The 16220-nt window shown below is 55.9% G+C and overlaps 2 protein-coding genes and 1 long non-coding RNA gene across 3 annotated transcripts; 2 read left to right on the top strand and 1 right to left on the bottom strand.

Annotated features, from left to right (window-relative positions):
- Positions 1–1931: 1931 nt before the first annotated feature.
- Lynx1 (Ly6/neurotoxin 1) lies at positions 1932–7391 on the top strand. The gene is made up of 4 exons (XM_074069320.1): positions 1932–2084; positions 3036–3237; positions 3447–3548; positions 3716–7391. The coding sequence occupies exons 2-4, from the start codon at positions 3186–3188 to the stop codon at positions 3910–3912; spliced, it is 351 nt and encodes a 116-aa protein (XP_073925421.1). The 5' UTR covers positions 1932–2084; positions 3036–3185; the 3' UTR covers positions 3913–7391.
- On the bottom strand, positions 6969–8821 carry LOC141421758 (uncharacterized). The gene is made up of 2 exons (XR_012446463.1): positions 8023–8821; positions 6969–7633 (listed from the first exon to the last, which is right to left on the bottom strand). It is a non-coding gene; the product is annotated as an uncharacterized lncRNA (long non-coding RNA).
- Slurp2 (secreted LY6/PLAUR domain containing 2) lies at positions 8490–12645 on the top strand. The gene is made up of 3 exons (XM_020156838.2): positions 8490–8686; positions 11931–12035; positions 12297–12645. The coding sequence occupies exons 1-3, from the start codon at positions 8635–8637 to the stop codon at positions 12431–12433; spliced, it is 294 nt and encodes a 97-aa protein (XP_020012427.1). The 5' UTR covers positions 8490–8634; the 3' UTR covers positions 12434–12645.
- Positions 12646–16220: the final 3575 nt, after the last annotated feature.

The following is a 16220-nucleotide window of genomic DNA, read 5'->3' as shown; positions in this document are numbered from 1 at the left end:
TACTTTTAATTGTGTTGGTTGGTGCCAGTGTGATCTTTAGCCTAGGGCTTATTTGACCTGCCACTGAGCCACCGAGCAGTTCCCTGATGAATACACCATCTGAGGTCCAGGATTTATGGACTTTCTCTCCCAGTCACACAGGTGTACTTGCCCAGCTCAGTGCCAGCTCTGGGAATTGTTTGCCTGCTCCCTCCAGGTGGTCCTCTCCTTGCCTTCCTTCCAGTAGATTCCCAAAACTTAGGCACTAATCCAGACTCAGTTGAAGATTCCGGGAGCCCTGTGCTGTTCTCCCTGGCTCCCTTCTCTCCCACACTCTAGCCTTGTGAATTCCAGCACCTTGGCCTCCCTCAGCTTCCCATAATCTCTTACCTTGGGAGACTGCACTGGTCAGAACAACCCATCCCCAAGTGTGAGACCTGGCCTGTTATGGGAGAAAGAGGCAGACAGACCCAGGATTGCAGAATGCCGTGTATTGGGGACTGACATATAGAAGCAAGGTCCTGCATGGCAGCAAGACCAGTAGATTCTGCAATTTGGATCAGCAGGAGGGGCGTATATAATAGGACAGAGGTGACTCATCCATGCTGGAATGCACCTCGTTTGTCTTAAGCTAACATCAAGAATGTGGAGCACATTTCTGATGCTGAGGCAGTGAGTCTGGCGGTGAAGCTCCAGACACACTGTGATGGGTTGGTCTGTTTATGGTTTGCTGGGAAATTATACAAGGAAACCTACCAGGGTCACTCAGGGGCAGTCAAGGCAATTACCACTCATGATGGCTTCAGTCAGCAGAGTCCACACAGTACACTCTATTGGGAGTCCTCTGAGTGCACCTCATCCAGGGATCACTGTTCTTTCGTCTGTCCGGCAATGTCTGAAATCTTATTTTTGCCTACTTTGTCTCATTTTTGGTTTTTCAAGACAAGAAAGCCAATCCAGGTCCCACCAGTTCATCTGCAGCTGATGCTGAAGCCAGGCACATTTAGGGTTCTTCCTGTGTTTATTTTATGACACTCTTCACCTGGCCATGCTGAGTGAGAACTCCATGAGGATGGGGATATTCGAAAAAGTCGGTGGGTTTTTATTTTTTGCTGCATCCCAGCTCCTGCCACATGTGGAGAGGAGTGAACTTTTGACAAAGAGCATGAGGGATTTCCCAGAACAGGAGCAGACCTACCCAGCTGTTCAGTTGTTACAAAAATACTGCATCTCTTTTAAAGAAAAAAAAATGAGCTTTTAGGGTCAAAGGACTATTTTATTTTCTTTCTCACAGTAGAAAAAAATGAAAAATATAGGGCCCTTGAAAATCTATTAAATTGTGCTAAAAACAGAATAAAAATGAAATGAAGTATTAAAGTAAGGACTTACGATGGTGAGAGGGGCCCATGAACCACGGAATGGTTCCAAGGCTTGCTGCGGGCCCCACGTGGAGACCGAGGCACGGGTCAGTGCAGTGAGGTCACGGGGCAGTGAGTTACTGGGCAGGTCCTCGAGGCAGAGTCAGCACTGTCAGGCTGCACATCAGTGGACCTGGGCAGAGGGATGGGGTCGAGGCGGCTGGGAAATAAGATCCAGGGTGGGCGGACTTCGAGGGGACCTGGAGAAGAGTGTCTGGGCAGTGCCTTTGCGCGTGAGGGTCACGAGAGTGTCACTGAGAGGCTGTGCTTGTGTTGGCGCGTCCTGACGCGTGGGTGAGTATCAGGGTCCCCGCGCGTGACCCATGAGTCCACCAGGGCCCCGCCACCCAACTCACCGCAGAAGCCAAAGCCGATCTGCGCAGCCTGGGACAGACGCCCAGGGAGCCCGGCGCTCAGTGAGCTCGCGGGGACGGGGCGGGGCCTGCGGTGAGCTCACTACGGGAGGGGCGGCTCGGGGGCGGGGCGAGGTGGAGGCGGGGCGGCTCGGGGGCGGGGCGAGGTGGAGGCGGGGCGGCTCGGGGGCGGGGCGAGGGCGGATCCGTGGTGAGCAACCGCGGCCGGGCCCTGGCTGCAGAGCTCACAGTTCGGGCTATGCGGTACGCACGCTGCGGGAAGCGCGGACGGACTCACAGACAGACCGAGGGAGGGACCGGGGAGCGGCCGCAGGTGAGTTCTTGGTGCGGCTGGGCTCGTGGTGGCAAAGGTCACAGACGAGGTCACCACGTACCCCGCCCGCGCCTGGAGCCCTCCCCCAGTCGGGACCGCAGTCTTTCAGGCGGAGCTCTAGGAGAGGGGGCGGGTGGAGATGGAGCCACAGGCCAGGCCTAGCCTGACACAGACGCTCAGCATCCCGGGGCTGGTGCCTGGAAAATGGGTCATGAAGAACGGATTTTTTTCTGGGGAGTCTAATTTTACTACCCCGGGACAGGAACTGGGACGTGTATGGCGGTGAGAAAGGGAGTCGTGGTCCAGATCCACCCCCAACACCCCTACTCAGAGAGTGGGCGTCTCAGTCCCAAACACCAGATCCAGACTGGGGAGTTCTTCCTCCTGTCTTGCCAAGCGCCATCTGGAATGCATCCAAACTGCATTTCCCCAGGAGCTGGACAGGGTTCATCGCCCCCACACACATCCCAACCCCACTCCCCGGGCTCTCACCGCCGTTGCCAGGGCTTTGGAGGCCTTACTGGAAGGGGGACCCACGCAGGAACACCGGAGGAGCAAAAGGGAGAGGGAGCAGCAGAGACTCATGCCTGAGGCCCAGTCCTTTCCTGGCCAGCCCCTGTACCCAAGCCCCTAACGGGAGGGGGCTATGTGCCAGTCTTCCATAGGGCCTTGCACAAAGCACTCCCTAAGTGGAATCCTGGTTTGGGCCTGGCATTCAGGGCCTCTCCTTGATGCTGCCCCACTCTCTCCCTAGCTCTGTCCCCTCACCCCACAGTCTACACTTTTGTGAGCACTGGTCTCTGGTTGGAATGACCTGGTCCCTGCACCTCTTCCCATCTCAAGTGTCCAGGAAACCTTCCTGATAGCTACTGAATAGAGTGGTTTCTCTGCCCACCCTCCTGCCTCTGCCCAGGCCCAGCACTGACCACTTGTCTCTGCCACTCTCTGCAGGGTTGCTATACCTCTAGTAGACCAGAAGCTTGGAGAGGGCAGGGACCTGCCCCACGCCCTCTCTGCCCTGCCTCTGCACCTTCCTGAGTTGGATCCAGAACCAGCTGCTGTCCACCTCCTCGCTCCCACACTGCTCTCTTGCCTCCACTCATGGCATCCCTGCTCTCCGTGTTGCTGGTGGCCCTGGTGGGCCTACCTCTGGGTAAGGTGGATTGGAGACCAGAGGGATGCAAAGCCCATACGTGGGGGCAGGCAGGCTAAAAGTGGGAAGGCTGGCTAGGATTCCCAGTCACCACCTCTCCTTCCAGCTGGCCGCCTGGGGTGGTGGTGGTGGTGGTGGTGGACAGTCTGGTGGACTGGAGGAGGGTTTTTTCCCTGTTCTGTGACCTCACCTCCCACCTCGGTCCCCAGCCAAGGCTCTGGACTGCCATGTGTGTGCCTACAATGGAGACAACTGCTTCAACCCCATGCGCTGTCCAGCCATGGTCACCTACTGCATGACCACGCGTACTTGTGAGTCTGGTGGTCCCCAGACCTTGCCCAGGGGCACGGAGAGTGCAGGAGGGAGGCTCCCACCCACTCCAGGTCTTTTCTGGGACCCGAATGATCTTGCATGCTGGGGTGGAGTCAGCAGGTCCCTCTCCTCTCAGAGCAGCCTTTTGCCTCCCACCCCTCTGCAGACTACACCCCGTACCGGATGAAAGTGAGCAAGTCATGTGTGCCCAGCTGCTTTGAGACCGTGTATGATGGCTACTCTAAGCATGCATCCACAACCTCCTGCTGCCAGTATGATCTCTGTAATGGGGCTGGCTTTGCCGCCCCGGCAACCCTGGCCCTGGCCCCCTTACTCCTGGCCACCCTCTGGGCCCTACTGTGAAGCCCTTGTCCCCAAGGGAGACCCACTCAAGGACAAAGCTCTCAACATACACAGTTGGACCCTCTCACATTGCACCCCCACCCAACCTTCTGTCCTCCTGAGACCCCCCCTCAGCCACACCCAAGCCCAGGGGTGTCTGCAAGTGGCCTCCTGGCCTCCAGCCACCCATGGAGCCTCACTTTGCAGCCATGACCTTGCCTTTTTAAGAAGTCACTGTGTGGGACTGGACCTTCCAAAGGTGCCTGGCCTTGGCCTCAAGTCTACACAGAAGGAGATAGGTGTGTTGGATGGGAGGGAAGATTAGAAACTGGCTGGGGGTCAGGCAGGATCCAGCAGGGCTGTCTCTGCCTCCTAATGATTCCAGAACTGCCCAGGGCAAGAGTGGCATCAAGGCCGGAGGAGGAAAGCCTTTGTCACTGTCAGCTGTCTGGGAACCCTGCCAGGCCTAGAGTCCTAGCAACCCTTGGCTGGGGCAGGGCATGGCTATGATCCATCAGGCCTGATGCTCCTCCAGCCCTGGAAGCTATTCAAGGTCCACTGAGGAATGTGTGCCCTCTTGCTTAGCTAGACTCTTGATCTTCCCCATTTTCCCACCCTAGTACTGGGCCCCATGTCCAGCCTGATGCTGGCAGGGACAAAGGACATGGGGTAGATGGGCCATGTAGTGTAGCCTGCACACTGGCCAGGGCCAGGGCTATTCTGGGCATAGCAGAAAAGGAGCAGAGCAAGCAGTGGGGGTGAAGTGGGGTGGAGGCCATAACAGTGGTGTGGGATCTAGCCAGCTGCCCCAGTCCTACAGGTGTCTTCTGCATACTCCCATCATTCTGTCCCTTGGAAACTCCCAGCTGGATGAATATGCAGGGAGCCCAAGTCTATAACTGTCACCTGAGGATCCTGCTGGCCCTTTTAGCCTCTGATGGAGACCCTGGGGAGGGCTTGAGGTCCATTCCAGCTGAAGCACCCCACTGGGCATCAGGACTCCTAAGAACCCCACTCCAGCTGAGATTTGGGAGGCACAAGTCTGCCCAGCCCCCACTGTGCCAATGTGGGTGGTCCAGGGAGTGCTAGCCTCATTTCAGAGAGGCCAGACAGGTCTCGATCCTCTTCACTGACGAGTGCTCCAGCCCAAGTATCCACCTAGGAGACTCCTCAAGTTGTGCAGCCCAGGAGGGCAGTCTATGTAGTGGAATTGTTCATGGTGCTTGTGGGGGAGCTCTGCTAGACACTGTGTGCTGAGTGTGGCTAGGACCACCCACTCAGGAGCTCAGGAGATGGGGCTCTCCATTAGGGAACCCCCCTTCCTGCCTGTGCAGGCCTGGTTCTGCTCCTGAACAGTGGATTTCCACCTCAGTTTTTTCCTCTAGAGGACCTGCTACTGGGGGTGTCCTGCCAAGGGCATACCCAGTTCCTCAGGAGGAAGCACAGTGTGACTCTTGACATAAGTGGGCAGGGGTGCCGGGGGTGAGGGGACATGGACTTCCCAAGCCAGTTGGTGGGAGGGAGGGAGGATCTGGACACATGCATGCGTGCGTGCGCGCACACACACACACACACACACACAGTGGCTGCCCGTCCAGGGCAGAGCCCAGAAAGCAGCCCTAGCCGTTGTCCCCTAAGGTCCAGTCAGGTGTGAGCCTCTCTCTGTGAAGGAACCCCCGCCAGCAAACAGCCAGCCTCAGGACAGTGACCCATGCAGGCCTCAGTGTACTGGCTGGGAAGGGCCAGATGTGGACCTGACTCGGGGAGGGGTGGGAAGCTGCCATTGCCAGCTTGTGTAAGGTCATTGTCCCCAGTCTGGTGGGATCCTGGGCCAGAGCTGGGAGGGGCCCCGAGGTCGGGTCCTCCTTCACCTCAGAAGGATGATGGGAAAGAGCTTGGTCACTTGTGGGACCAAGTGGTCACTTGTGGGCTCCAGAGTGGTGGCTGGGAGTGCTACAGTGTTGGGGGCAGCTTCTCTCATCTGTCTCCTACATCTGTGTGCCCATGTCTTCCTAACCTGGCCCCATCCAAGCCCCACAGTGACCCCAGGACCAGGCTCCCCACTCCACTCCTACAGACAGGGTCCTGCTGGGTTGGCCCGTCCTTGGTCCCTACCACAGAGCACACAGTGCAGGACCAAGCCTTCCGCGGGAGGAACAGATTAGGGGAATCAGGACAGCAGTGCCTGCTGACCTGTCTTCATCCCATCCAGGGTGGTGTAATGAAAGTCTGTCCAGTTCTGCTGCAAGTGACTCAGCTTTCCACAGCAGCCCTGCCAGGTGTGGACTTTTATTATGCTCAGTGAGAGAACTGAGGCACAGGGAGGTGAGGCAGTTAGTGGCCCCTAAGCCAGCTGGCCTCCTCACCTGCCCACCACTAACCCCACACTACAATTCAGCTCTCCTTCCACCAGCTGGGTTCTTTGGGGCTGTGTGCCTGTAGGGTGATGGTGCATTTATTAACTCCAGTTAATCTTGGCATGTTCAGTTGAAATGAGAGCTCAGGATCCAGAAAGCTTAGAAAGAAAAGTCATAACCACAGTTTGAGAAGCCAAGGGCTTGAGTTAGGAGTCAGGATGCCCCGCCCTGTGTCTGAATGGGGAGAGGGGACATTGGGTGAGGTGGCAGAAAAAACAGAGGAGCACCAGGTATCACGGGGCTTACCTCCGCCTGTTTGCTGCGGGCAAGGCAGCGGGAATTCCCGTGCTGGGCGCTCAAGAATTGGCTACAGCTCACTCTGGAGCCGCAATCTTCAAGCAGCCCGGGGATCTCTGCGGAGGGACTGTCGATGGTGCTGTGGTGACTTGGTACGTCACATATCTGCATGGGATGTGATGAAGCCACTAAGAAGCTGGAGCCTAGGCATTGAGCTGGAGATACAGCCGGGTCAACACACCGAGGAGCCACGTGCCTCTGAGAGGTGTGAGGTCAGAGCTGCACAGGGCATACCCCCGCCCCTGTGGCCTGTAACTGGCTTCCCCAGAAAGTGGACGTGGAGAAGGAGAGGCAGAGCGGCTGCTGCTGCTTCTCTTTTTGCAATATCTGATTTGTTGCAGTGAACATGTGTTTTCATTACAATTCTAAAACTAGAAAAACTCAGAGAAGCAGGGCAGCCCCTTCCTTCTGCACTCTGTCCCTTCCTGAGTATGCGTCGTGGAGTCCTGCTGTTCTGCCTGCCCTGGGCTGCTTGGGCACGGCTCCAAGCCCTGGCCATCTCCCTGGAGAAAGGAGAGTGACAGTGCCCATTCATCCGCCCGTGGGTGCCAGGGCCTGGACACAACATGCCCCAGCCAGGTGCACGGAGCCCTTTGTGTCCTGTCTAACGTCCTGGAGTTTAGATGCTTCCCTGAGCCATGTCCCTGCTACTAAGCCTCCCCCCTCAGCTGGGACATGGAATTCTACCTTCAGTTCACCCCACTCCCAGCACTGTGTACCCAGCACCTAGGAGAGGTCCCATCGGTGCCCCTCATAGAATGAACAAATAAACGATGGATGCACGTAGCTGAACTTCTCTCCTGCCCTTCACTGCTTGAGCTCAGGCCTCACCCACCCAGTCTGCTTTGCAGGTCATCCTGGTCCTGTGCATCCTGAATGCAGCTCATCCAGTCTTTCTTCCATCTCCTTCAGGCCTGATCTGACCTCAGAGCCAACCCAGGCATGGCGGGGAGTGGGGGGGAACGGTGTCCAAGCAGGAATTCTGGACTCACTGGGCATCACCTCCATTCCATGGGAGAGAGACAGACCTACCAGTTTTCACTGAGGGGCAGAAGCACCCTGGGGAATGCCGAGGTGCTGCTGACTGAGGGAGGAAGGACCCAAGCACCTTGCCGGCTTTCTAGCTCTTCCTATGGCTTCCTGTTCTGGACCCCATTTGCTTGTCTGAATCTCAGGGTCACCTTCCCTTTGGGCCTCCTCTTCCCCAGGCTTAGAGAGCCCACCAGACAGAGAAATGGACCAAAACCACCAGGGGAGCCAGAGCAGACACGTGGGGGTCCATGGTTCTGTCACTTCTTCCTGGATGGCCCCAGTCCCAGGATCCCAGGTTTTTGGCAGAATGACCCCCGCCCTGCAGGGTGACCCTTCTGGCTCTAACCCCATCTTGGGACCCTCTTTAACACCAGGGGTTTGCTACCTCTCCTCCTGCCACTGAGCAACACCACAGGTCCAGGCACTTCCATCTGATGCCAGCCCAATCCCTGGTCCTCATGACCAAGTGCACATCCATGCTTTCTCGCCTCCAGCCCCTGGGAGAGGCAAAACAGGACTGATGGCCCACTTGGAAGGTGAGAAGCTCTGGCCTCTTCTGAGGAGGTGTGGTCCCTCTAGGGTGGGGTGCCAAGGTAGGGTCCTGGTTCCCAGCCTTAAGCTCCATCTGCATTGACTGGGTGAGGGGCTGCACCAGACCCACAGCCCAGCCATCACAAAGTGAGGCCATCCTGTGTGTGTGCATCCACCCTGTGCCAGGCCTCTCACAGGGGCCTGGGGCCTGACAACACAGACATCCCCACATCACAGATCAGGGAAGAAGGCTCATGGATTAAACCACGCTCGCCCAGAGGCACACAGCAGCAAGTACTGGGGCCAGGTGGGTTGCCAGCACCACCCAGGCCCAGCCCAGCTCTTGGCTGGGCCACACGGCTGGTGACTCAGCTGGGAGCCAGCAGCAGAGAGGAGAGGGCGGAGTAGGAGCAGCCCAGGTATAAGGGGGTAACCAGGGCACCAGCCTCCTTCTCACCCCAAGAACATGAGGCTTCTTTTCGGGCTCCTGCTGGCCACGGTCTTGAACCTGGAACTGGGTGAGTCCAGGGATTGGGCCACCTTCCCCATTGCTCTCATCCATCCTTGTCCCAGCTTGAGATACTGCTGTCCCCTTAGGAGAGTCCCTTTTCCATCTCCTCCCCCCCTCCCAGGCATCAGCCCCTCCCCATCTACCAGCCTGTGTCCTCTGCTCATGATGAGCAGAGCCTTCCTAAAACTGCCTCCCTGGACCCTGCAGTCCCCTGCCCCAGCTTGAAACCCTTCTCCCACCCTTGGCGCCTCCATTTCCACAGTGACCCCCTTCACACACACACAAGCATGCGCTCTCACCTGCTCACACACAGCTCCTGTGAATGCGTCCAGCAATGGAGCCTCAGCTGCCTCGTCTCCTGCAGCCACCCTGTCCTGACACCCTCCTACCTCCCCACCTGGGTCTTTTTATTTTTGGCGGTACTGGGGTTTGAACTCCATGCCTCATGCTTTCTAAGCAGGCTCTCTAACACTTGAGCCAGTCCACCAGCCTCCTACCTGGGTCTTTTCTGTCCGCCCCACCTTCCTTGGGAAATTTCATCCAATCCCATCTCAGTATTCTCTGACTGCAAGGCTGGCCCCTGTGCCCTGGTCTTGGGTGCTTTTGCATCTGAGAGTTCCCAAGACATCTCCCAAACACCTCTGCCCAGGTCTGGCTTCACTGTCTTCAGCAGAGCCCAAGCTTGTCCCACCCCAACCCCACTTCCTGAACAAAGCCAGCTGCCTGCATCATTCATCTGTAACTTGTCCTCCAAACCCAGTCATCCCAGCTCCTCAAGGACTCACCTAGCAAAGTCTTGGTCTTCTATCTGTGGCTGGGATGCCCTGGGGCCACAGAACCCACTTGAGAGGAGGGCAAGAGACACTGTAGCATCCCTGACATCGATTTAGGCATCCCTGAACCCCTACTCAGGAATACCCCTCCTGATCTGGGCCCCCTAGGAGCCCTCTGTCCTGTGAGAGGCTGAACCACTGACCCTGAGTGCTGCCTCAAGGGTCATGAAGGCAGACCAACTCCCCCTTGAAGGCCTGAAACCTACAGGCCCCTTTGGGACCCTAAGCTCCAAGTGGGAAATGCCTTTGTCACTGTCAGGACTGGGGCTCTGAAGGGAGCAGCCAGCCATTGGCCAGCTCCTTCCTCCCTGTCTCGGCCTGGGCTGGCATATCCTGGGAGCACCTCTGACCCAGAGACACGCCCTACATAAGGGAACCTTCCAGCTTGTTCCCTCTCTGTGGAAACCCACCTGCCCCAAGGGACAAGCCTTAGGCCTGGTCAAGATTCTTCTGATTGGAAGATGGTGGTGGTCAGGGCCCCATGAGCCTCTTTAAGTGGTGCTCCCATTCCATGTCACTGCTGGGTGCCTGCTCTGCCACCCATGGGCAGTGCCTTCTTCCCAGGGTTCTTGGCAGGTGGGAAGGACCAGCTACATCCTGTGCCTGCTTCAGAATCAGGAGACCTGCCCACGGCTGTGTGGCAGGCAAACAGGACTGGACCCTAACTGAGTCTGCTCTCCCCAAGCCCATCCCATTGTCCCTGCCTCCCTCTCTTCTTCAGAGCCCAGTCTGATCAGGGCTCTGTTCCTATGGCCCCAGTGTTTCATCTAGCAGCTGGGATTCTGTTGGAAGGTAAAACTTCTCATTGCTGAATGTGCAAAACCTCCCAACCCACCCCTGGAATCATTCACTCACTCCACAAACTTCCTGAGCCTCATTAGGTGCAGGGGAGGGTCAGGGAGGAGTGGGTAAAAGTACCCCACCTCACATCCCAAAGCACTCATGTCTGGTGGGGAGGGGGGTCCCTGTGCATGATCATGTGGTCACAGGGGCTGGAACCCAGCAGCCCAAGTTGGGCGCATCACAGGAGGTGCCATGACCTCTGCTCTGGACACCCAAGGAGGCCTTCGTGGGGGAGGTGGCTTCTGAGCTGAGGCAGAAGAAATAGCAAAGGCAGAGCTGGGAGGATGTGCCTGTGAAGGTCAGTGGAAGCAGGACTGACTTGGCTCTCTGCAGCACCTGCTGCCCCTCATGGCATACCAGCAACCTGCCCCTCTCCCCCATTCAGCCCTTCTGGGTGCAAGGAATGCATGTCCAGCCTGAGAAGTCATCCTTAAATTGTTGAGACACGCTTAGGTTTGTTGGGACAGCCCTGGGATGCTGAGCAGCTGTGGTAGCGTGAGATATGTGGGCTTTGTGGCTGCTGTGGTCACCTTTCCTATCACAGGTGGACTCTCAACTGACTCTATGGTGGGCGGTTGAGACTGATAGAGTGGGCTCTGCCTCAGTTGGTCATCTATTCCAAAGTGCACAGGACTACTGACTCAGGGCTGACCAGCAAACCTCTGCACCCTGAGGTCAGGGGGAGATGTGGCTGAGCAGTAACTGGGCTGCTGCTGGCCCCAGGCCCCAGGGAAGAACTCAGCCCTTCCACCAGGTTCCACAGGGAGGCTGGGCAGTCTGGCTGGCTGGAATGGGACAGGTCAGAGAGGCGGTAAGGCAAAGGTGGCTTGGTCCCTGAGTACACTGTGAGGTCGGCTAAGACCTGTGTGTGGCCTGTGTGTGGCCTATCCATCTGCAGACTGGTGAGTGCCTAGGGCTTGGCACCAGCTTAGGGATTCCCCTGTACATGTGAACCAGACAGGGATGTGGAGGGAGGAAGGGACAGAGGGAGGTTGAGACTGAGAGATGGAGAGAGCAGGGAGGAGTGGGCCGAGACAGATGGAGGGAGACAGAACAGCAGATCAGAGCAGGAAAAAGCCAGGCCTGCCTGCTGCTTACCTAATCCTGGTTGCCTTGCCCTGGGCTCCCCACTAAGGGAGACAAGGTCTCATCATCTCAGCCACCAGAATGAAGGCCTGTTCAGGTGGAAGTAAGCATGGCAGATCTCAGGACCCTTCTCTTCCTCATCCCTACCACCCTAGCTTCTGCGAGAAGTCCAGGCCCTTGTACCTTCCCTCTCCCTGGAGGTCTCAGCTGTGTTCCTTCTGGTGTGCAGTGTCCCAGGCTGGCTTCATCATGGTCACCTGTGCCCCACACAATGGCAGGCTGAATGTCTCAGCCCTGGGTTGAGCCTTGGGGGTGACTCCTCCTTAAGATCTAGAGGGGCCTAGCACCCCAAGGTGAGGGACCAGGGAGATGAATCACAGAGTTGAGGGACTGGCCTGAGAATGGGAATCGGTGCAGGGTGGAAAAATGAGTGGCATTCCAGGAGGAGTGGCCCACCTGTTCGTCTGTCCATCTGTCCCTTACCTGCAGCTACAGCACAGAACCTGTGGTGCCACCGCTGCAAGGGCTTCGGAGGATGCTCCCATGAGTCCAGCTGCCCATGGGGCTCTACCCACTGCGTCATCATCGCCACCCGTGAGTGGGGTGGGCTGGCCACACCCTTCTGCTGTGTGGGGAGATCTGGGTCAGGGGGTGCAGAGTGGGATCGGGGTGCCCAGCAAGTCAGGAGTAGAGTGGGGGCACATACCTCAGCCTCTCTTGGGGCCGGCAAGGCCATCCTGGTGGTCCACATGCCTGATGTCCCTGGGGGTGACCCTCAGCACAGCAGTAGGTGGACAAAGGAATTCATGGAGCTCAGCCTCAGGCAGTAGCCCTGATTTCTCTCCTGCCCCCCAGGGGCTCCCATCAGCTTCAAGGATATGCCTCTGGTGACCAAGATGTGCTACGACAGCTGCCCTGACGTCCACAGCCTGGGCTTGGGTCCCCATGTGTCCATTGCCTGCTGCCAGTCCAGTCTTTGTAACCACGACTGACCGCTCTACTTCACTCCCTGCCAACTCCACAGAACCACATGCCTTGCCCAGGCCTGGCCCATGAAGATGCTCCCAGCCTGATCGGTCACACTGCCCCCAAACTTACTCTTTCTGCATGAAATCTTGCCTAAATCCACAGTGGTTCACACCCAAGGCCCTCCCTGTGTGCCACCTCCAGTCCTGAAAACCCTGCCAATAAAAAGTGGACGGATCACATGGTGCATTGTCCAGTGGGAAGAAAGCACCGTGTGCTGGACTCAGGGTAGACAGAGAGTCCTGCCCCCTCCTAGTCATGGCCGCCTCCCCACAGCCCTTCCTCACAGCCCTCACTGACCTCCCCCCATGACTAAGAACCTCTCCTGCAGACCTGAAAGGCACAGGGCATCTTCAGACGATCCAGGAACCCCAAGCCATGCTGCTCCTAAGCTGATTGGGAGGGGGAGCAGGGCTGGAGGAGTACCCCTTCAACCCAGGGCTGAGACACTGAGAAGCACCCCCAGCCCTGGGCTGGGGTGCCAAGAAGCACCTCCACCCGAGAGGCAGTCTAGAATCCTCTGAGAAACCCAGAGCTGTGCATCTTGGGAAGGAGGCAGGCCCTGGGCAGAGGAGTGAGGGCTGTGAGGGCCTTTCAGAAACATGGAGAGGGAAGAAGAGGAGGGATGGACCCTCTCTTGCACACACCTGTCCAGCTGTTCATGGGGCACCGGCCACCTCCTAGGCCTGGGGTCTCCTCCCACACCAACCGCCCTACACCTGCCACATGCCCTTGCCTATTTCTCCCGGGAGCCTGACCTGTCCACTGAAGGCTTGAGTTGCTCCTCGCTGGGCAGAGACTCTGTCTCCAGCTCCTGTGCCTGTGCTGGGAGTGCCATGCCCTGAGGTGGGTGACTGGAACTGCCCCCGACAGCTGTAACCACTCACCTCAGGGTGGACATGGGAATCAAGCCTGATGTTTGTGGAAGTCAGTCACTCGGCAAACATTTAATCACCAACCCTGAGGCTAAGTTTCGGGCTCTTGGTTTCGGAGACATCCAGGCAAACCACACTTAACACCTGCTGAGAAACACAACAGCAGGCCCTGCCCTTGGCTGGCCTGTTCTCACCTTAGCACAGTTCTCAGGAAAATGAACAAACACAAAAGCCGATGCCCACGAGGAGGGGAAGGCCTCAAGCGAGAGTAACCAACACACAGACACAGCCCTCAGCATCATCCTAAGCACAAGAAAAAGCTGGCCAGACATGCTGATGACACCCGGATGAGCCCAGCCCAGAAGAGCATCAGGAAGGCACTAGCAGATTGTTCAGGGTGGTGGGGCAGGGATGGTGGCCACTCAGGCAGCTAACTGGTGGGAAAATGAGAAAAGTTGGGTGTCAACCTCTCTAGCTATGTCAGAAGCCATCCCTTTAAAAATCTAGAAAGATCTGCTAAGTGCTAGGTAACTCAGGGGAAAAAAGACTTCTCACACTTGATTCTCTAGCCTCACAAACTGTGAATCAGACGATCAAACCCAGAGTTACAGAGTGACCCAGACAAAGAGAAGTGGAAATGTCCACGAAACCGGTCCACAAGTATTCATAGCAGTGTTGTACATACACTGCCACTACTCCGTGGAAACAACCCAAATGTCCATCCACTGACAAGTGGGTAAGTGAAAGATGATCTATCCAGGCCACGGAATATTATTCAACCATCTCATATGCTGACACTCTCTACAACACTGACAACCCTTGAAAAGGTTATACTAGGTGAAAGAAGCCAGACACAGAAGACCACAGATTCTCTGCTTCTGTTTACGCGAAATGCAGACCGAAAGTAGTTGAGCTGTTTGCATAGAATGGAAGGGAAATTGTTAAGATGTAGAAACCAAATGCTCTTTCTACTCACACCATTCAGTTCTTCACTGCCGGTCACCAAAATGTGTGCACACGTCTCTTGCCAATCTAAATAACAGAATGCAATTATTCTCCAAAGAGTGATGGTATTTTATGGCAATCACGAGTGGTGCAAAGGGAACATGTATGCCATAGTAAACACGGCATATTCAAAAGAGACTGAGGCAAGGGGAAGTTTTTGAAGACAAAAAGGAAGAAATGTGTGTAGGCTGCTTACATACAAGTTCATTGGTCTCGGGGACCTGAGGCAGGACTTGGTGGCAGCCCTGGTGGAGGTGGCCTTTGCTGTGTTCTGTCCAGAGCATTTTGTCTGGATTGTTGCAGTCATGAAAGTTAAAGTTTGTTAGGGAAATCTGAGTATGCAGGGGATGTGCAAGGCACGGGGTGTGTGTAGAACAGGAATGTCTTGTGGGACTCTTGGGAAGTCCTTGAGAAAGCACCTGTCTCAGACAGCACAGGTCTTCCCCTGTCATGACTTCCTGCCACTAGTTTTGCCTGGGTCTGAGAAGAAGGCTCCCATCCTAGAATCAGCAAGCAAGCAATCCCACAGCAGACACCAGTGGGGCATCCTCCAGTTCAACCCAGTTGTGACACCAGCTACCTGGAGACAGTGTCAGATCCCACAGGTTCAGTGCTCTGTCCCCAAGACCCTTCCCCTTAATTCAGGTGCCAATCGCAAGCCCCTGGATGTGGCTGGTGCTTCTGATCAGCCATAAACCTTCAGGTGTGTTAACTAGAGATGGTGGCTCACAGAACTCAGGAAACACTGTTTACTTACGTTTTGCTATTTATTGTCAAGGACATGAGGAAGGATGCCAAAGAATATCACATGGGGAGATGCAAAAGGCAAGGCACAGAGCTCCTATGCCATCCCGGGGTGCATCAGGAACCTCCATGTAATTGGCTGGCTGGAAGTTCTCCAAATTCTGCTGGTTGGTGTTTTATGGAGGCTTCACTAGATGGGCATGATTGGTTTTGTAACTGGCCACTGGCGATCAGCTCAAACGAGCCTCCCCACTGGAAGTTGCTGGGTTGGGGCTGAAAGTCCTTACCCTCTAATTATGCAGTGACCTCTCAGGTGACTAGCCCCATCCCGGAGCTACCTAGAGGAGCCCGTCTACCAGTCAGGAGTTTTAGTTGCTACGTGCCATGACACTGGGAAGGACCCCGAGTACATGTTCCATAATTCCCCATGAACAAAGAGCCAAGCAGTGGGCAGGGGCTCGGGCTTTGCTCTGAGGTGATGAAGGTGAGCCAACCGGACGCATCTGTGAATCTACTACGAATAGTTGAATTATACACCTTAAACGGGTAAAGTATATTCAATAAACCTGTTAAAAATTAAAAATAAAAAGACAAACAAGAACGATTGATAAACAACTACATAAGACTATTTATAAAAAACGCACATGAAAAGCAAAACTAAAAAGTAGGAGACAAAGTAGGAAACACCTGCCACGGGTGTGAAGAGTATGCGTGCCCCCAGCTTACAGGCCTCCAGGAAGGAAATGGGCAGGACAGGTGTACAGCAAGATCAGCAAAAAAGACCCACCAAAGAAGGAAGTTCCACCATGCAGAATCAGAGTGGGCGAAGTGCTTTCTAAAGCTACCAATGAAGGGGTGAGAAAGGACAGGGGACAGTCTTTCTCTTATCATCAAGGATCTGACAAAGGATGGATGGCAATGAGCACCAGAGGGAGGCCCACAGTGGGCCAAGCATGTGGATGAGGGCGGCTGGGTGCTGTCTGCAGGGTACTACCCCGCAGAGCAACGGACAGAATTCAGAAGTGTACCTAAAGTTTGGTCTGATGCTGCTCCCTACAGTGTCCCCCAGATGGCCAAGGCTGGATTGCCCTGGCCACCTCCTTCTACTGGGACTTGGGAGACAGTTTAA

The sequence above is a fragment of the Castor canadensis genome, chromosome 3 (assembly GCF_047511655.1).
Source record: "Castor canadensis chromosome 3, mCasCan1.hap1v2, whole genome shotgun sequence".
Lineage (NCBI taxonomy): Eukaryota > Metazoa > Chordata > Mammalia > Rodentia > Castoridae > Castor > Castor canadensis.
This window is presented reverse-complemented; position numbering and strand designations above follow the sequence as displayed.

What these genes read in the sequence shown, in the direction of transcription:
- Lynx1 (XM_074069320.1), top strand. Translation starts at nt 3,186, where the DNA reads ATGGCATCCCTGCTCTCCGTGTTGCTGGTGGCCCTGGTGGGCCTACCT. An exon ending in CCTGGTGGGCCTACCTCTGG is followed by an intron (nt 3,238 to 3,446) that starts GTAAGGTGGATT and finishes CTCGGTCCCCAG; the next exon opens with CCAAGGCTCTGGACTGCCAT. An exon ending in CTGCATGACCACGCGTACTT is followed by an intron (nt 3,549 to 3,715) that starts GTGAGTCTGGTG and finishes ACCCCTCTGCAG; the next exon opens with ACTACACCCCGTACCGGATG.
- Slurp2 (XM_020156838.2), top strand. Translation starts at nt 8,635, where the DNA reads ATGAGGCTTCTTTTCGGGCTCCTGCTGGCCACGGTCTTGAACCTGGAA. An exon ending in GGTCTTGAACCTGGAACTGG is followed by an intron (nt 8,687 to 11,930) that starts GTGAGTCCAGGG and finishes CCTTACCTGCAG; the next exon opens with CTACAGCACAGAACCTGTGG. An exon ending in CTGCGTCATCATCGCCACCC is followed by an intron (nt 12,036 to 12,296) that starts GTGAGTGGGGTG and finishes CCTGCCCCCCAG; the next exon opens with GGGCTCCCATCAGCTTCAAG.